The sequence below is a fragment of the Hemibagrus wyckioides genome, linkage group LG16 (assembly GCF_019097595.1).
Source record: "Hemibagrus wyckioides isolate EC202008001 linkage group LG16, SWU_Hwy_1.0, whole genome shotgun sequence".
Classification (NCBI taxonomy): domain Eukaryota; kingdom Metazoa; phylum Chordata; class Actinopteri; order Siluriformes; family Bagridae; genus Hemibagrus; species Hemibagrus wyckioides.
In genome coordinates, this window is record NC_080725.1 from 16,922,045 (window position 1) to 16,942,335 (window position 20,291).

At 36.2% G+C, this 20,291-nt stretch overlaps 2 protein-coding genes across 2 annotated transcripts in view; both read right to left on the reverse strand.

Annotated features, from left to right (window-relative positions):
- Nucleotides 1-3,375, reverse strand: part of il11ra (interleukin 11 receptor, alpha) — a 36,619-nt gene extending 33,244 nt beyond the window's left edge. The window contains exon 1 of the mRNA XM_058412487.1: nucleotides 3,215-3,375. The gene's annotated coding sequence lies outside the window, so the exon portion shown is untranslated. The remainder of the gene's footprint in view (nucleotides 1-3,214) is intronic.
- Nucleotides 3,376-18,277: 14,902 nt separating this feature from the next.
- cntfr (ciliary neurotrophic factor receptor) overlaps nucleotides 18,278-20,291 on the reverse strand; it is a 167,758-nt gene continuing 165,744 nt past the window's right edge. Inside the window, exon 9 of the mRNA XM_058412770.1 lies at nucleotides 18,278-18,592. Coding sequence (XP_058268753.1) covers nucleotide 18,592 — 1 coding nt within the window. The 3' untranslated portion in view covers nucleotides 18,278-18,591. The remainder of the gene's footprint in view (nucleotides 18,593-20,291) is intronic.

Sequence of the window (20,291 nt, forward strand, 5' to 3'; positions counted from 1 at the left end):
CAACAGTGGTTTAAATCCCATCTTGGGCCTCATGCAATTTTAATCTCGGAGGTGCTCAGAGCGCAGCATGGCTCTAACTTGGCAGCACAATTCACTTTTTCCCTTAAACAAAGCCTGACTGAGGAAAGCACAACAGAGTTTAATTTAAAACTGATTACAGCAAATCCAAAAAGCATGCAGAAATACGAGCTGGAATTGAACGTGTTCAGCGTATGAGAAAATTGGACTTGGCAAGTCTGTAAACTGATGAAGAGTCTGTTCTCCAAGAGTGAAAGAGAAAGAGACAATTCTGACTATAACATATCAAACCATAAGCGAGACTCGATTCCGATGCATATTAACGAGCAGGTATGTTTCTCTCATATCCAAGCTCTCTCAAAACCCAGTAAACCTCATGTTTGCATTCCTTCCTGTGCTATGGACCGTGAGTTGTCCACTTTAGAGCAGAGGAATGCACATCTGGATACATCTTCCTGGTGTATATATTTTCTAGCTACTCCTTGAGATGGCAGCTCCAATGTGCTCAGAAATAAAACAAAAGCCTGATATGGTGATATGAGCCAAGTACTCCAACAAACTGAAACATAAGACTTTTGGGTTAGCAAAGACTCTTGAGCACAAGCGCTTCTGATACTGTCCAAAAACAAAGCTCTTCAGGAGATTACAGGATTTAAACGTTATGTTCCTGCCGAAGGCCGAAGCGTTCAAAACAATCCCCCTTTGTGTAAATCCCTCACCAATAGGTGCAGTAATTGTAGTGTGGCTGTTGGCAGAAGGGCCCTTATGCAGGTAAAGCAGAGAAAAATACTGCAGGGGAGATATAAACAAAGCTGCCGATGAGGGCATGGCTCTGATTTCAGTCCTCATGCAGACCACACAGCTTCCAGCTTTATTCACTGGGATGGAGTGAAAAAGAACGGAATGGAATGGACTGATGCAGTGAAATGAATTGGATTTGAATTGAGTGAAAAAGAAATGAAACTAACTGGTGAAATGGTTTAGAAAAAAATGATCTTAAACTAAACGGAATGGAATTAAAATGGAATGGACAAAAAATGGAATGGAATAGAATGGTATTCCATGAAGCTAACTGGAGGAATGGAATAGAATGGAAAATAATGGAATGGAATGGAATGGAATGGAATGGAATGGAATGGACAAAACATGGAATGGGGTTCCATGAAACTAACTGCTGGAATGGAATGGAAAATAATGGGATGAAATGGATTAGAAAAACAATTACCTTAAACTAAACAGAATGAAATTAAAAGGAATGGAATAGCATGGAATTAAATGGAAAAGAATGGAATGAAATGGACAAAACATGGAATGGGATTCCATGAAACTAACTGTTGGAATGGAATGGAATGCAATGGATTGGACAAAACTGGAATGGAATGGAATGCAATGGATTGGACAAAGCTGAAATGGAATGGAATGCTTTTAAACTAACTGGTGGAATGGAATGGAATGAAAAGGAAAGGAAAAGAAAAGAGTGCTAAATCTGAATGGTGAGATGGATTGAAATAGAAATCAAGCAAGGGAATAGAATCTAATTTAACTGAATGGCATGGAAAAGAGGAAAAGAATGACACTGAATAGAATGGTTTGCGATGGAACTAATCAGTGGAATGGAATTTAACAGAATAGAAGGGAAAAGAATGCCATGAAACTAACGGGTGGAATTTGGTGGAAAATAGAATATAAAAACAAGCAAGAGAAAGGAATTTAACTGAATGGCATGGACAAGAATGCCACTGGGTGCTATGGAGCTAACTAGCGGAAGGAAATGGAATCGAATGGAATGGATTGGAACTGGATGCCATGAAGCTGAATGGTGAAATGGAATAAAAAAAAAAAACATTCCATGGAATGGGAATGCAAGGAAAATAATGCCATGGATTTAAATGGAATTGAATGGAGGGCCATGGAACTAAGTGGAGGAATGGAATAGAAAGAAATAGAATGTCATGTCATGGAAATGATTGACAGAAAGGAATGGGGTGGAATCTTTATAGCCTACACACTTAGGAAATAGTTTCACAGGTTCTTCTTTCTACAGACTCTTGCTTAGGAAACTTGTCACAGCCACTCAGGTAAATTTTTTGCCACACAGCAATGCGCTTTGCATTTAATTGTTCATTTATTTTGGAAAAGCAACCCATTTCAAGGCCCATTTCTAGCCTCTAGTGACGTGAATGAATCTCTGGGTCAGGGTCAGAGTGAGGGGGAGGAGAAGGTAGAGGATGGTAAAGCATTCTCCTACCCTGATAATTGCTTGGTGTTAATTATGTATGCGTAGTTGATTGCTAACCAGTAAACTGCATGGAAAATAAATAAATAAATACAAGATTGCGCGCAAACATCTCTCCGTACATCACCTAAACTACAAGCAATTAATATCCAGCAACAAATTAGGGTGGTTTGATGGAACTTTTTCTAAAATAGTATTGTTTTATTGTTGTATGGTGTTGATTTCTAATGACGCGAAACTAAATAAAGTACATGGAGCATGCAATCAACAAGAAAAGAATCAAAAAATGTCTTATTATTATTATTATTATTGCATTTGTCTAGTGTAGCAATGTACTACAGGTCTGTTAATTTATTTTTAGATTTATTTCTGGAGAAGGAGGTCTAATTTAGTTTGGAAATGTAAATTTTTTAGATAATATTTTCCTTCTCCTCATTACAATACATTTCTATGTAGGTAAAAGTGGCCACATTAAAGACTGACGGGGGGAAAAAAAAACACTGCATCTTTGTATCACATTTCAACAGTTTAGCACTGGATAATGTCATTTTTAATATTATGGAACAATCTATGAAATATTTATAACAGTTTATTGATTGTAAAGTTCATTAAACGGACATTAAGCGATTACAATGTTGCAAGGGTGATAAAAAAAAAAAAAAAAGAGAGATGAGCTCCGTCTCTGCTGGAATTTATAAACAGCAAGAACAAAATGCAAAAAAAACGTATTGTTTTAAGACTTTGTTTACAAAACCATAGAGGAAAGGAAATAATACAAATAAATGACAATAACAATAGACTTTAATGTTATAGGACGGAGTTTTAACACAGGCAACAGGCTGAGTGTTTGTTCCCCTGGGAGCCAAAACTTTTCCTTCTCACTTTCGCTCACTTCACAGTTAGCGTTCAGTCCGTTTCCTACTTAACCCTGCGGTATAAAAAACTAAAAGAAAATCTTACCTTATATATCTTTCAATGTCAGACAGGCATTTTGACACGGTTCCTCTCCATTGCTGTAGCTGCTTTAAGTTTTTAAACCTTCTTAGCAGGACGAATTAAACGCTACGGGCTACGACTTTTCCCTCGTAAGGTCCTATTGGAGGACGGCGTTGTCAGTGATGTTGTTTTCCTTCCCACCCGTATTATGGCAACCGCGCCTCCAAGGCTAGGAGTGGTTCATGGATCTACAATCCCGCCGTTAGGACCAATCAGAGTTAAAGGGATGGCACATTAACCAATCATAGCGAAGGAAGAGGGATTTGGCGGAATATGGGTAGAAAACAAGGCTGTCGTTTTTCCGGTGGCTGATAAGGAGGGCAATTAAAGGGCCAAGTGTTTTGTTTGTTACATTTTCGTGGGTGTCGTCAGAAATACTAGCCATAGCTACGAACTAGGAGCCTAGTTTCAGATTAAGTTCATAAATATGAATTAGTTATAGTATAACACAGCCTTAGAGTCTTGTTCACTAACAAGACTGTCCTTTAATAACAGTAAAGTTATTATACAACTCTATTAAAGAATGTATATGAAGGGACATTAAGAAGAAACATTATAGATAGATAGATAGATAGATAGATAGATAGATAGATAGAGAGGGAGAGTTACATATTTAAAGCATTTTTTAAAGGCTGAATAAAGAGTATAAATAATAATAAAATAATACATCTCCTGCTTCCCAACCCCCCTAAAACCTATATATATATATATATATATATATATATATATATAGAGAGAGAGAGAGAGAGAGAGAGATAGAGACAGAGAGAGAGAGAGACAGAGAGAGAGAGAGAGAGAGAGAGACAGTCATATAGACATTTCTTAAAGTCTGAATAAAGAGTATAAATAATAACAATAAAATAATACATATACTGCTTCCCCCCCACCCCCACCCCCAAAACCGTTAAAGTATCCTATTCCTTCCTCCTTACATGTTTAAGCAATTAACCTGTTTCCTGTTTTGCTTGTATGTTTTCCTCACCAGCCTATTCGCTTAGACACGCCCCTTTCATTATCATATAAGCGTGTCATAATAAGAAGGGCGTGTCCAGACAATCAGATTGGTTGTGTGTGACTATTGAGTAATCCTCAAAGCAAGTAAACGTGTATAGAAAGCACTGTTTTCTGACTTACCTCTGCTCCTAAATAGCTTTGCGCTACACAAGAACTATGAATTAAGGCGTCTTCTTATCTGAAGGAGGATAAGCAAGGTTAAAACCCGATTTGATGATCAAGGTCTTCTGTGTTGTGTAAGAAGATTAAGGAAAGGACTTGCATGACTTGAGAACTGAGATGAGATCCAGATCAGTGCATTTCCTCTAATGATGATGTAATATGATGATGCTGATGATGATGAAGATGTTTTTTTCGAACGATGACAGTGATAATGTCAGTATAGATGATGATGAATACAACAACGAGGATGATGATGCCGATGTTCGACGATAATGATGAGAAGGAATAGAATTACACTGATGATGATGGTGGTGGTGGTGGTGGTGGTAATGAATCTACAAACTTACATATTGTGCATCTCTTCTAATGCTGATGGATATTTTAATAATAATTTTAATAATAATAAGATTATATTTTAATAATAATATTATTAATTTCTGTTAGTAAATTATTATTATTATTATTATTATTATTATTATTATTATTATTATTATAGTAGTAGTAGTGGTAATGAGTTGTACACACTAGGTTATATATTTTAGTTATTCCGTTTGTTCTGATGAACCCAAATGAACTCAATTTTTTTGAGAGCTAAAACCATTCCCCCCTTTTAAAGATGGTTCTCTAAGCTACTTAGAGTAAATGGGCATGATTCATTTTCTAAGTTCTGACATGAATGGATGCTGAGGACATTTGCTCATTGCTGATCAATAATAAGCAAACAGTAATCAAGCTGGATAATCATCTATATAAAAACTAGAAAAAATGTCTATCTGTAAAAACATTTTGTGAAAAGACTGTCAAGTACACACAACCCTAAACGTTGTCCGCAGCATAGGATCATCTTTAGCCTTTAATCCAAACAAGCAAACCAGACACACCAAAATGCCACATCAAGATAACCTCAAATATGCCTACTTATGCATCTGAGCATGCCGATGTGGCCTTTTCTAAAAAATAAAAAAATAAAAAATACCAAGGTTCCAAATAAACTTACAGGACACCAAGCAGATGAATATCTATGTCTGATGAAAATTCTTCAAAAGCAAGAGAAACATAGTAGTGAGAGTCTACATGAATGAGTCGACTCTTTTAGGTGAAAGAGCTGGATTTATTTATTTATTTATTTATTTATTTATTTATTTATTTATTTATTTAAATTGTTCTAGATACAAAGAAAATGGCATGGGCAGTCTTCTTTATGAAGCACATATGTGCACAACAATTATTAATATTACTAATGCATATACGCATTACTGGTTTTGGTTAGTGTATTTAAAACCTTTTTTTTTTTTTTTTAATGCAATGCCAATTTATGGCACTTTATGTTATTTTTCCAATTAGAAGAGAAAGCAAGATTTTAGCTATATTCGCCGTAGTCAAGTAAAGATTGAACAAAATATCACAAACTGGCAATGGAACATTTAGGAGCTGAAAGAGTCGACTCTAATGAGTGAGTACTGAATTCACTGAAAAGCTGGAATTTCCATCACTATCTATATCAAACATAACTTTAACTCCAACCCTAGTTTTATTGCATCATGACCACATCACAGTCTTCCTGACACTGTTCGGCTTCAGAGGAGTTCAGAGTAAAGAAATTCCTTGTTTTAAAACCATATTCAAACAGATCTTGGCTTGTGTTTCTAAGAACTGTTTAAATATAGAAAATTCTAATGATTGTCAATTATGTGAATTAATCTTCACCTTGTTTCCTCTTCTGAGCCGAAGATTGAAAAAATATTGGTTTATACTGACATCTTGCGGCGATATATGGTATTACAATGATCACGCTCGAGCTTGTCAAACATGGTGATTAAATTGATGTCCATGAAAGCATTAAACGAAGTTCTCTAAAAAGAACTTTATGGGATTGAATCATATAAATGTGCAACATATATGGAGATAATTATGTAATCGCCTCATTTACCTGTACATACTGTATGTTCATGTGGGCCAGGTCCTATTTTGTACCATCAAATGTCTCACTTGTGACCGAATGGATAAATCACCTCAGCTAAGCTACAAAATCTAGTGGAACTCCTTCCCTGGATGAGTGTATGTTATTATAACTAGAATGGGATGTTCAACAAGCACATATGAGGGTGTGATGACCAGCTATTGGTCATATAGTGTATGTCCAGCACATAGCAGTGAATACTCTTTTAAAGAAGGAAACCATTTTATATTTTTAAAAATGAAAGAACTTTCCTTATTACATCAATGTATATCGCTTTGCCACAAAATACAGCTCTATCTACACATAACACCAGTACTTTATAAAAGGTAGGGAGTTTGTACTCTATGAGCTATATAAATTATGAGCTGCTCAGGAGCTCCTGGTTACACAACTCCAACTGACTGTGTATGATTGTAGAAAGGACATTATTCATAATCACACTCTTCGGTGTCACCCAAATGAGGATGAGGTTCCCTTTTGAGTCTAGTTCTTCTCAAGATTTCTTCTTCTAACCATCTAAGGGAGTTTTTCCTCGCCACAGTCACCCCAGGCTTGCTCACTAGGGATTAGGTGTTAATACAAATAATTTTAAATATACACTATATTGCCAAATGTTTTGGGACACCCCACCAAATCATTCAATTCAGGTGTTGTTTTTCAGGGGTTGGGCTTGGACCCTTAGTTCCAGTGAAAGGAACTCTTAATGCTTCAGCTTCATACCAAGACATTCTGGACAAATATCATGCTCCCAGTTTTGTTGGAGATGACCCCTTCCTGTTCTAACATGACTGCACAAAGCAAGGTCCATAAAGACATGGATGAGAGAGTTTGGTGTGGATGAACTTCCCTGGCCTGCACAGAGTCCTGACCTCAACCTGATAGAACACCTTTGGGATGAATTAGAGCGGAGACTGAGGGCCAGACCTTCTCGTCCAACATCAGTGCCTGACCTCACAAATGCGCTTCTAGAGGAATGGTCAAAAATTCCCATAAACACACTCCTAAACCTTGTGTGAAGCCTTCCCAGAAGAGTTGAAGCTGTTATAGCTGCAAAGGGCGGAGTCAACTCCATATTACATTCATGTGCATGTAAAGGTAGACGTCCCAAAACTTTTGGCAATATAGTGCAAGTCTAATATTAAAATGTTGTGCTATATTTCTTATGTTCTGTAAAGCTGCTTCGAGACAATGTCCATTGTTAAAAGCACTATAGAAATAAAATAGAATTGAATTGAACTGCATACTTCAGTTTAAGTCCTGATAATATGAAAACACTACAGTACTTAAAAAAAAAAAAAGAGATAAAGAGTCTTTATTGTCATTGTAGTGATACAACAAAATTTGGTTGGTAGATCTCAGAGACCAGCAGCAAAAATGATTAGACCACAGTGCTGGTGAATTCTCAAATCTGATTGGTCAGAAGCTGCTCTGAAAGTAAGAAGGTAGATCACAGGTTTATGTCTGTGGAGTTCACATAATTTATAGTTTTATAATAATAATAATAATAATAATAATAATAATAATAATAATAATAATTCAGCTTGGTGTAAGAGAAACACACCATTTACCATACACGCTGTTACAGAAAAACGATCATCTTCACACCGCCCCGATGTGAATTATTTCCTATAACAGCATGCTCTGAAGACTTTTATTCCTTACATAACAGCAGTTATAACAGTAATGGTTAGATGTCAGTGCTAGATGCTAGCGCTCTAGCGATTTGTCTTACTTTATCATAAGTACTGCACATTTATAGGTCTTGATAAACCAATTCGGCAAACATTTTGTGCTATTTAATTACTGTGACCTGAACTCCAGCGTGAATAAAAAGTAGCATATTTTGTGTTATGGTGAGAAAATGCCACCAGCATTAAAATATAATCAAGAAGCATTCAATTAAGAGTGATAAAAATGTGATCAAATCCTCGATAGGCAGGACAAAACACAGGGTTTATATTCATTAACTCATGGTTATATCTGAATATGTTATCTTTTCTATAGTAATGACAGGGACAGGAGCGATGTGGCAGATGCTGACCGAATTTAAATGGATTACAAAGCTGCGAAAAAATTGTATATACATTGCTCTAGAGTCTCCAGTGTCAGCATCTTTTTTTTTAACAGCCTGTAATGTTCTGCTACAGAAAAGTCTTCAATACTTCAGAAAGTGTATAGATTAAAAGAGAGAGAGAGAGAGAGAGAGAGAGAGAGAGATGGGGGTGGGCTCTGGGGAGAGAACAACTATTTACAGGTGTTATAATGTAAGTGATAAGAGCAACAAACTTGTCTCATGGACATTAAAGGTGGATAAAAAGTCATTATTAAAGGTCATTAAAAGTCAATATGTCATGGAATATTGATATTGATTAAATATAAATAAATAATATAAAATAAAAATAATAATATAAAAAAAGACATTTCAGTAGTCCAAAAGGCATCTCTCTCTCTCTCTCTCTCTCTCTCTCTCTCTCTCTCTCACACACACACACACACACACACACACACAAGATTACTGTTGAGCATGTCAAGACTTTTTACCAGAGCCCACAAAATGGAATCTGCGCCTGTCCAGGTTCAGCACTTACACTTCTTTTTCATGTCACACTCACACACAGTGCTGAAAGCAAACACTCAGGTCTTTAAGAATTTGGTAGGTATTTTAATAAGCATGTCTGTTTTTACCTAGTCTACTAGGTGCAATATATTCATAGAAAAGTTCCAGAAAACAAAAATCCACAAATCTTCAAAGTAAATGAAATTGATATCGAACCCGTTTCTGCTTTCTGAGACGCCCCAAGTGCTTGTTCATAAACTTCTAAATCTTTACCCTGTGTAAGGTTATCCAACAGAGGGAAAAACACACTGAAAAGTCCTGACTCACTTTATATCAGACTTGCTGTAATAAAATAATTCATTTGTTTATAATGATTCAAAATCTCCAGTAAGTGGATTTCCATCTGCTCCTCTGTATATTTTCGTCCAGCAGATGGCAGCCTATATTCACAAAAGTGAGAAGGATTTTTTTTATTATTTATTTATTTATTTTTTATTAGGCACTAACTCAGACATGTTTGGACAGAGAAGACAGTATTACAGTGACAGTTTAGTTTAATGCCATCCCCGATGAGAGGACAGCGTGTATGAAGGGACAGAGTCTACTGCGATTCACAGCCTGAAACATAATGAGCTGGAACATCAATACTGTGGCTATTGTACTTACCTGGTGTCCTTAAAAGCTCCTAGCAGCAGTTTTGTTTTTCATGATGTAATACATAAATCATGGGGTTTTTTTTATTTTATTAAGACATCCAAAGTAGAAGGGAGGAAAACATCTCCATAAACTCATCACGCTGTAATTATGTTGTGACACGTGTCTCACTCTTTTACCTCGATTGCGTCGAACAGCCTATAAAAGGTTTCATGTTACGGACGTGCATGTGCATGTAAATACACACATGCTTGATGAGAAGAGATAATTATACGGTCTGTGGTGTGAAAGACTGCAAAATAAGGGATAAAATGACTGAGCTCTGTCTGTCACGAAATTATACAGCTCCAATCAGATGTTATTTAGCACTGGATAATGAGTAAGTAATCACACTCAATCAGTCATGCTGCCTCACATGGCATGTTTACCCCTATTAAAGCGCTGTCTTATAAAGGTAAGCAAGTGATTGAGCAATTGACTCCTCTAGAATTGATTTGTGCTGGACTTCAGAGCCTTTGGTGACTGAAAAAAAAAAAACCCATATAATTTCCTGAGCTCTTTAAAAGTGCATTTTTCTAAGAAGCACATTTGTCTGGTGTGTGTATGCCAACACATGAGGCTTTATGGTTGAAGTGTGGCTGCTGGGATTTGCGTCTTGGCCATGACAGTCTCTGCGGATTAGGAGCTCTTTCCAGACGAGTGCTACATCCTGTTGCTGACGGCAGCTTTTATTTATTTATTTTTGCCAAGTCATAAACGTGTCAGTCAGGCCACCACGGTGGGGCTTTGAAGCAAGGAGCTTGTGTCATGAGATACACCAGAAAACTGCCCTAACGGCAGGGTGTCTGGCTTCACCGACTCCCCACAAGCTCCATATCTGGACCCTGGACGCTGGATACAGACATCACAGCCAAAAGCAAGCCGGGGACGTCAGAGTAGGCCCACACAGATGGGGAGGGGGAATGGGGGGTAAGACGCTATAAATCAGTTTTAGTAATGCCTTACTGCATGAAAGAGAGGAGGTTTGGCCCTTTCACCCTCCACTATCTCTCACCCACAGCTCCTCTAGCCCTTCACACACCCTCTGCTCTGTGTCTGACCTACAACCAAAGAGGAAAGGGACAAGGCACCAGACTAGGGCTGAATTTAATTAGCACCTCCTCGACTCGACCTTCCTCTCCTCCCCGGACTTGGGAGCATGAAAGGAGGCTGGCTTCAGTCCAGATGGGAAATGTTCCAATTCATCAACTTCTGCTGCTGTTTCTCCAAGCAGCTGGTGAAACTGGAACAGGATGAGCTGGGAATTTTCAGCTTTCTCAAGCTGATGCCTATGCTCTGCTCCTCTCCTCTCCTCTCTTCCTCTCTCTTCTCTTTTCCTCTCCTCAACCCTTTGCTCCTTGTTACAGAGCATAATTCATGCATAATGCACATCACATGGCACCTTTAACGCTCTCCTGCTGAACAGGCTCAGGCTATTCCTCCAGCAGGCATGGCAATGTTCCTCAGACAGATCTTATGGCTCATCTGCACCAGGTCGGATGTGAGGAACTAATGAGAAGCAGAGACTGCCGAGATTAAATCACGACCATCCAAACAGTGCTCATATTCCCTATTTAGAAAATGCTGCAGGTCTGTGCTGTGGTTAAATCAAAACGTGTAGTAAATAATGAGATTTTAAATGAGCAGGTTGCAAAATAAAATAAAATAAAATAAAATAAAATAAAATAAAATAAAATAAAATAAAATAAAATAAAATAAAATAAAATAAAGGCTATCTCTAAGAGATTTCATATAAAACTATTAGTAACATATCAATCATAGAGCTACAAACAAGCACTTATGACAATTGACATACTGTAATTCTCCATGAACCTTTATAAAGGTTTATGCTAACAAGCATATTCATAAGCATTGCATTAACCTTTTATACAGCGATGCTAGGACGTGTATGTATGCTTATGTCAAAGCTTGTGACGTTACGTCTGTGGCTGGGGTTCAAGGGAGCAAAATCGGATTTCTCAAAATGTCAAAATTGTATTCTGTGTGTGGAAGTGATGTCATACTCTCATTTCCTCCTGACAAATCCAGCTACACTAGCTAGTTGGAAGTATTTGTAACCTCTGCCTTGTGATACAAAAAAAGCAGTATAAAGTTTTTTATATTCTCATGAACGTTGCATATTGCTTCATTGATTAGATATAGATTGACTGCACTGATAAGTCAGTAGATTAATGAGAAACTGAGTCAGTATAAATGAGTCACCTGTATATTCTGTCTGCACAAATTTATCATCTGTATTAGGAGTTGACATGAGGTGGATAAAAGCGAACAAAAAAAATAAAAATTAGCCTAAATTATTCATAAAAATCCTGACACATAAAAATAAACCTATTAAGAAATCTTATTTATAAAGATGTGAAATAAAATGTCCTTTTCAGAGTCATTTGTACTGTATCATGGTTTGTATTTCCTCAAGGATCCATTTTTCAATTAACAATCCTTATTTTTCCTCTCCACAACATCTGAGCCATTTTCTTTCTCCGACAGCATATGAACCATTTAACGCTCTGTCACAGCTATTATATTATAATTACTATAGCAACTGCTTTTCAGTAAATCTATACAGTTTATAACAACTCTATATCAGAATGAGCACATAAATCCATTTCTATCTAAGATCAGATCTAGGATTAGAGAGTTAACTGATGAAGGAAAGCTTGGTTGTGAAGCATTATGCAAAGAATTTTCGTATAATAAGTCATTTTAATGCAAAGACGCTGCCCGCTGCAGAACTCACAAACTTATAAACACTTCCATTTTGTCTCTTGCAATACTCTCGAGTTGAGAGAAACTTAGCTAAGGTTACACTCCAATTACAAACCCAATATCCTGTTGCATTTTCTATTCATGACTTAAAAGCTTAGGGGCAAAGTCTGGACAGAAAAAAAAAACAAAAATTGTACCTCATCATTCTGCTGGCAAAAGATAAGAAAAGAAAAGAAAATAAGAGTGGATGCTGGCCTGAGTTTGAGTGGTGCTTCGCTGAATTGTCTGCAGCACTTCAGAGTGTGTACCTGTTGGCCTCTCATCTCTCAAAATGAAAGGTTGTCAGAGGCCAGAATCCAGAGATCCAGCTTTCTTTTTCATGCCTTCATGAATTCTGAATGCTTTGGGAGGGAAGAGGACTTTAGTGGTAGTGGTGGCAGATGGTAGGTAACACGACTTCTATTTGTCTGCACTTAGCTTGGCTGGTTTGTTTTGGAGCTGGTGTGTATTATAGTTTTCTCACTTTGCTCAAAATGGAGGCAGGAAGTGACAAATATATGTCTTTAGTAATCTCATTTTTCCCTGGTTAGGGTTGGAGCCTATCCGAGGATTACTGGGCATGAGGCAGGAATGCACTATGGACCAGATGGCAGTCCATCATGGAGCACCATATGCACACAAATATTCCAACCTGGGTGCAATTTCATGTAGCCAGATCCATGTAGGGCATGGTTGATGGAAGGTGGAAGGAAACTGGAGAGGCAGATACATAACCCAAGATCGCTGTGAAACTTCACTGCAAGTCACTGCACCAGTGTGCTGCCTTTTAATCATAAAAAAGCAGCCCAGTGATTTCGGATGACAGCACAATATATTAGATATTAATGAGGTTTTGTCCAACTAATAACTGGAGGTCCATAATGCTAATTACTATCATTTTATCAAATCACTGGAAGTGCATTTATGCCTGATCAGCGCTAACTTCAATTAGCTCCAAGGGTCATTTATATCATTTACTGGGATGAAGTTTTATCTACATCGTCACGAGCTGCGAATGGCAAATGTTAAAGTTGAGCTTGGAAATGATCCAAAGTTACAGAATCACCTTGAGGTATGCCTCACCTTTAGCGAAATGGTGAAAGACTATGGCGATTGTGCCCTGAAGTGATTAGATGTCAGTCTTGTAGTTAGATGTTCTGAAAGGTCAAACCTGTCATTAGGCAGGTCCAGGAGTCGACAGGCGTGCAATGAGCTATTGATTTAGCTGAAATCCACAGTTGGGGGTTTAAACTTAATAAAGGATGAAGAATGTCAAAACGTTGATCTGATCAGATCAGATTGGATCACAGGCTGAGCTGCTTTAGCAGTTGGTGTGTGAGTGAGGAGCAGCAGGAATGGAGATTTTAGGATTTGAGGAGACTGGATTTATAAATCCAAAGATGGAGAAGTGGAGAAGGTGGTTAACATTATTATATCCAACAATTCAGGACAGTCTGTACAGACGGAATGGAGGTCTGAGACTGCTTCTAGTTTGTGTTCTCATTTGGAGTAATGGTAGTTCACAGCATAGTAAGTTCCAAAAAAAATATCTTTCTTACTTTCTTGACATTTTCAGCCTGCATAACAAACCCACAACTCCTGATGCTCAAGATACTAAACCTAAAGAAGGCCATTTCTATTGTTTCCTTAATGGTACAGCAGTGCTAGCACAATTGCAAAAGGGTTTTCTAATAATAAATTAGCATTACTGAATGATTCACTTGGATTAGAAAACATAAAATGAGATTGAAATGGAAGACTGATGCTTGCTGATAATAGGCCTCTGTGTGATAATGTAGATCTTTGTTTAAAAATAATCTGATTAATTAGATAGATAGATAGATAGATAGATAGATAGATAGATAGATAGATAGATAGATAGATAGATAGATAGATAGATAGATAGATAGATAGATAGATTTCTATGCAAAATATCGCCCCTAGTAGGCTAGGTAAAACAGAAATACTTAAAAACTGCAAATTCTTGCCATTATTGCTGTTTATAAATGAGCCATTAAGCATCACTGTGGAGTGACATGACAAAGAAATTCAGTATTGAACATGAACACAACAAAACAGGCTTCAAAACGAAACAAGTAGACATTTCCTACTTAGTTAGCATGTACCTTATGACAGCTTGTTATTGTTTGTCTTTTAGACTTGAAGACTGTCACAAGGTTATTTCAGGCATAACAGTACTGTACAGTTTAATGTTTATGGTATAGTTATGTACAGTTATATCTATTTAAATATAATAATAATAATAATAATAATAATATATAAATACAAATATTATAATTATAATAATTATAATATACAATATGTTTTTTCCCCTATTTAATATTGAAAAAAATATACATATTGATCTATATTGATCTTAATCACTTAAATAATCCATGTTCACTGAAAAAGAAAAACAGAAATAATCTCTTGTTGATTTTGTAAGGGTTGTATCTACATGTACAGATTCCATATTCAGACATGTTGAGAGCTATGAAACATGTTCATCTTCAGGGATTACCTGAAAGACAGCTCGACATACCATAAATCCAGTGAAACGCTGAGTAATGTTAACTTACGCTTTGCATTTTTTGGAGGGAAGTGAAAAGCTGAATTAAAAAAAGCAGCAAAATGGAAACTCATAAAATGCTGTCATTTCTATTATACTCCCAAGCAATTCGTTTTCATCTCTCCTTCCACAAATCTCTGCTATTTCCCCTGCCAGAGCTGGTGCCAGGAGTGCGTGTTAGAGCTCCATCAGTACTGAGCGTTTTCAAAAGCAGAACTCCTGTGCAAATGTGCTGACACGTTTTAAAAGCTCGCCTAAATCACAGTCCGTAGGCAATCCATCACAAACCTCAGCCCTCGATCCACGGAACTAACAAAGCCTCCTGTGCTTCACGGCTAGACCAGATCTGTCATCTTAATGCCTGACCAGAGCCCGCAGGCCTCCAGCCGAACGTTATGGGCCATTGATTTTCCAGCAAGATTTTCCTCCACTGCTCTGCCAGCTAATAAGCGCTCATGTCTTTCGGTCTAGAAGCCTGAAAATGAAGGCTGAATCAACAGAGTGTGGGTGATAGAAAGAGAGAATGATGCTTAGACAAGGCATAAGTTTCTCTTAAGGATAGTGACACATAGACACATGACAGGATGCCATATCTTGCAATGCAGAGGAACTCAATCAAGGAATGCATTCAGAAATAAACTGCTGTATAACCTGTAGGGTTTTTTTTTTTATGGATCGGCTTTTTCATGTCACAAGTATGAGACCCAGGACAGCTTAATTAAACGTTATGCCATTCGTCTGGAGCCGGGCGCAGCTCCTTATTTGAGAAGATTCAGACAGTTTTTCAAAGAACAAAAGCATCTTTCAAAAATCTCTTCCATGCTCAACAACAATCCAAGACAAAAATTCGCTGTCACATTTCTGTAGGGAGCAGAATCAGCTATTTGACATCACCATAGCAACGACGGATTCTTGAATCTGATTGGCCGGAAAGTGTTCAATAGTTTTCTTGAACAAAGCAAGGCGTCTCGTTTATGTTCACTCATTCTAATAGATTATTGTTTCTGTAGTAAACAACTTACCTTGGGAGTCGTAAAAACTGATCATGTTTGTATAAGACAATGCATTAATGGAAGGAAGGGATCGTCAGGGTCCGAGATAAAGCTGTAACAAAGTTTTTTAGGAAATTCTTAAGCACAGAAAACGTTGATATTCTTCCATCATGAACATTAAAATAATATAATGAAATACTATAGCTGGATAAAAATGTAGACCATGCCATTCAGCTAAAAAATATTACAGTGCCATGGTATATTTTAGACAGATAATTAGATATCTAAAAATTTTGTGTAATTATTCTCAACAGCTTATAATAAATCAAATTTCAGAAACATTTAACTTAAAGTTATTTTTTTTTCCCCTAATAACTGCACATCCCAAAGTGTTTTGCTTCTCAAATACCACAGTGATTTGCCAACATTTATCCATTCATTCCTCCAATTTCTGTACTGCTTATTCTACACAGGGTCAGGGGGAACCTGAAGTCTCTCCTTGTGGACTCAGGGCACAAGGACTGGGTGTCGTCACATCACAGGGCACAATCACACACCCATTCTCACAGTCCAGATAATTAACAGATGCCAATCAGCCTACGGCATGTCTCTGGACTGGGGCGGGGAACTGGAGTGCCCAGAGGAAAACCTTGAATTACAGGTAGCGCATACACAAAAGATGGATGCGGTAATCAAACCGACAACTCCAAAGGTGCAAGGAAAAACATGCTTAATAATGAATGACACTTCTTACCTTTTAACCATTTATACCTACATTGTCCTATCACTATCACTTCTGTGTCTTATTTTCAAGAATCTGGAAAGCATCCTCTGTCCTAAAGACAAGATACTGAAGACTCCTAACATAAACGTTGAATACATTTCTTACAGAAAACTTCCCTGATTAATGTGTATATACATGTATGTTGTATTCCAATGCCAATGCAATGACATTAACTTTCAATCTAATCTAATAAGAATAATATTATTATTAATTAATACAGAACATGTGATTTATCTTCCAGCTGAAATTAATGTTAGAGCATTTTATACAAAAGAATTTAGCATTCTTGTGCTGTAGAATGCTAAAATAATAAAAATTATGAGCATTTCATACAAGGCTTTGTTTTCAAAAAGTATGTCAGGTAATATATATTCTAACTAACTAACTAACTAACACAAGTGTGTCAGAGAAATAAGGCTTAAAATGGTTTTTATAAACAGGAATTAATTAGGTGTAGCACATAGAAGAATAAAATTGGATAATAATATGGGAATATCAAATAAATAACTATTAAACTGTTAATGTTGACACATAACTGTTGCATTCAGCTATCATGAAATGGCACATACACACAAATGATCGATCGGCCCAACTCATTGTGAAATGGTCACATTTAATGAAGAACCTCTTGTTTTATATACATCTATAAAAAGAACCCAGATACAGGTTACAAGAATCTAAGGCTAATACATACATTATTAAATAATAAAGTATTTTTTTTTTTTCATGTTAAAGATACATATCGTAGTTTACAAAATATGATCATGGAGAATTAAGCAATTGTCAATGAGAAAAATAAACTAAGATGCTATATGTATGTTGCTTAATAAACAAACAAACACACGGAAAAAAAACAAGAAAAAAAACATAAAATCACAACAATATTCCTTGAATAAAGCAACAGAAAATTTGGACATTGGCTATTAAAAAAATAAAAAAAAAAAAGGCATATGGACTTGAGCGATAAAAGTGGTTCTATATAGAACTAATAAACTGATTGGTCAGATACAATTCATGATTATTCCATTTAAAAATTTCAGTCCAGTACACCACCATGGAGTAAGACACTGTTTTTATTGTGTGTGTGTGTGTGTGTGTGTAAGCGTCTGTCTTTCAGCCTCTCATTATCAGGGCCAATTACAATAAAGAGAAATTAAAAAAAAAAAAAAAGAAAGAAAGTAAGAAAGAAAGAAAGCTAAATGCTGTAAAGAGAAAATTAATCAAAATGATGACCTTCATTCTAAGTTTTGTTAGTCCTCAGTCTATGAAGCTCCAAGTTGCTGGATGGAGATTTTGCGCCGCAGCTTCCAGTCCCTCGCAGAGACACAGGCTTGGGGAAGCTAAGGATCGTGGGAAAGAGGAATCTCCACGTCTTTGGCATGACCAGTTAGCTGTATGCTGCTGAATTTCATGACACACAAAGGTTGAGCTTGTACCACCGTCTCCAGTGTGTGCAAAACATCAAAAAAGGCTCTGATTTGAAAAAAAAAAAAATAGTCAAAGGGGAAAGAAGGATGGATGCTCTGTTTGTTTGTTTTTGTTTTTTTTTTCTCGTTGTTGTGCTGCTGTGAGACAGAAGCCTGTTGACTCATGTGTCCCCATATGTTTAGCTTCCCTGGGGTTCAGAGTCCCGTGCCTGCGCTCACTCCACCTTCAGCCACGCTGTCCGTGATGCATTTCAGTTCTTTTTCCCCTGTCCATTCCTAATGTCATCATTTATTAATCTTACTATTTTTTTCTTTTTGTGAGAGAAAAAAAACTTGAATTAAATTATCAATGCACGATATCCATTTAGATGTGCAAAATAGAACTAGAAGACTTTCCACAGGAATGAATTATAAGCATCTGCGAAGAGAGAGAGAGAGAGAGAAAGAAAGAGGGAGAGAGAGAGATCAAACAACAAGTATGTATAAATTAGCTAGCAGGCTAAATCCATTTACATTAAATATAAAGCAACATTGCAACATTTTTGTCACCCATGGAATTAAGTATTGAAGCAGCTTTTCTTTCTTTCTTTCTTTCTTTCTTTCTTTCTTTCTTTCTTTCTTTCTTTCTTTCTATCTATCTATCTATCTATCTATCTATCTATCTATCTATCTATCTATCTGTTTATTGGTTTGTTTGCTTTTCTCTCGTCATTATTTGTTTGTTTACTTGTTCTTCTCTGGTCATTATTTGTTTGTTTGTTTATTTGTTCTTATTTGGTATTAATCAATTAATTAAATTATTAATTTATTAAAAAAAATTAACTAAATATTCAGGCAGCTTTTCTTTATGTCCTTCTTTCTTTCTTTCTTTCTTTCTTTCTTTCTTTCTTTCTTTCTTTCTTTCTTTCTTTCTTTCTTTCTTATCTGTCTGCCTGCCTGCCTGCCTGCCTGTCTATCTATCTATCTATCTATCTATCTATCTATCTATCTATCTATCTATCTATCTATCTATCTATCTATCTATCTATCTATCTATCTATCTATCTGTTTATTTGTTTGTTCATGTGTTTGTTCTTCCCTGGTCATTATTTGTTTGTTTATTTGTTTGTTTATTTGGTATTAATCAATTAATTAATTTATTAAAAAACATAATTAAATATTGAGGCAGCTTTTCTTCATGTCCTTCTTTCTTTCTTTCTTTCTTTCTTTCTTTCTTTCTATTTATCTATCTATCTATCCTCTTCTTGCTAAGAGTGGATCACAAATCCACATTAGTCCACACGGGCAGTTAAATTTTGTGTATTGAAGTTAGCTGTGCAGGAAAATGGAAATGTGACATTTCTTTTTTTCCCCTCGGTTTAATAAAGTAGCTTCAACTTATTTAGTGTCTTTCTCTAAGTAGTCTGTAGCATAGATAGCGAAAGAATCAAAAGAGTAGTTACTTTAGCTATTTTAACTCAGCTCGTAGATTGATTTAAAGTTCCCAGTTTGCTTGTACATTGCTCAGATTTGCTATACCCATGTGTCAGATCTTATATCAGAATCCTGAGCTTCTCTGACTGACACTTTTCATCTGAGGAGTTTGTGCAAGCAGGATCAGATCATCCGTATGCAGCAGCAAACATGACACTTAACATAATTACAGCATTTCATTTATGATTCAGTGAATGATTTATCGTGTGATAATGTAATCTCATCTGGAAAAAAAAAAAATAATAAAAATCCTGGAATACATTTCAATTTAAGAGCAAGACTGAAAATCTGCCTCCATTACATGTTGCGAAAGGAAATGAGTTATTTAAAAAATAAATAAATAAATAAACAAACACACAAATAAATAAAAAAGATAACATATGACGAGACAGGATTTTATTTATTACAATGACTAATTTATTACACTAAATAATTAAATATCTAAATAATTAAACAAACAAATAAATAGAAAGACGAAAATAACAAGGCAGGATTTTATTCCTAACCCTGATCTTAATAAAACCTTGTTGTATATTTCTTTTTTTCTGTTTTAAATAGGAATTATTTTATTAATCATGTTTTAAATAAAATTCATTGTTTTTAACAATGGACACTGTTACAAAGCAGCTTTACAGATCTACAGA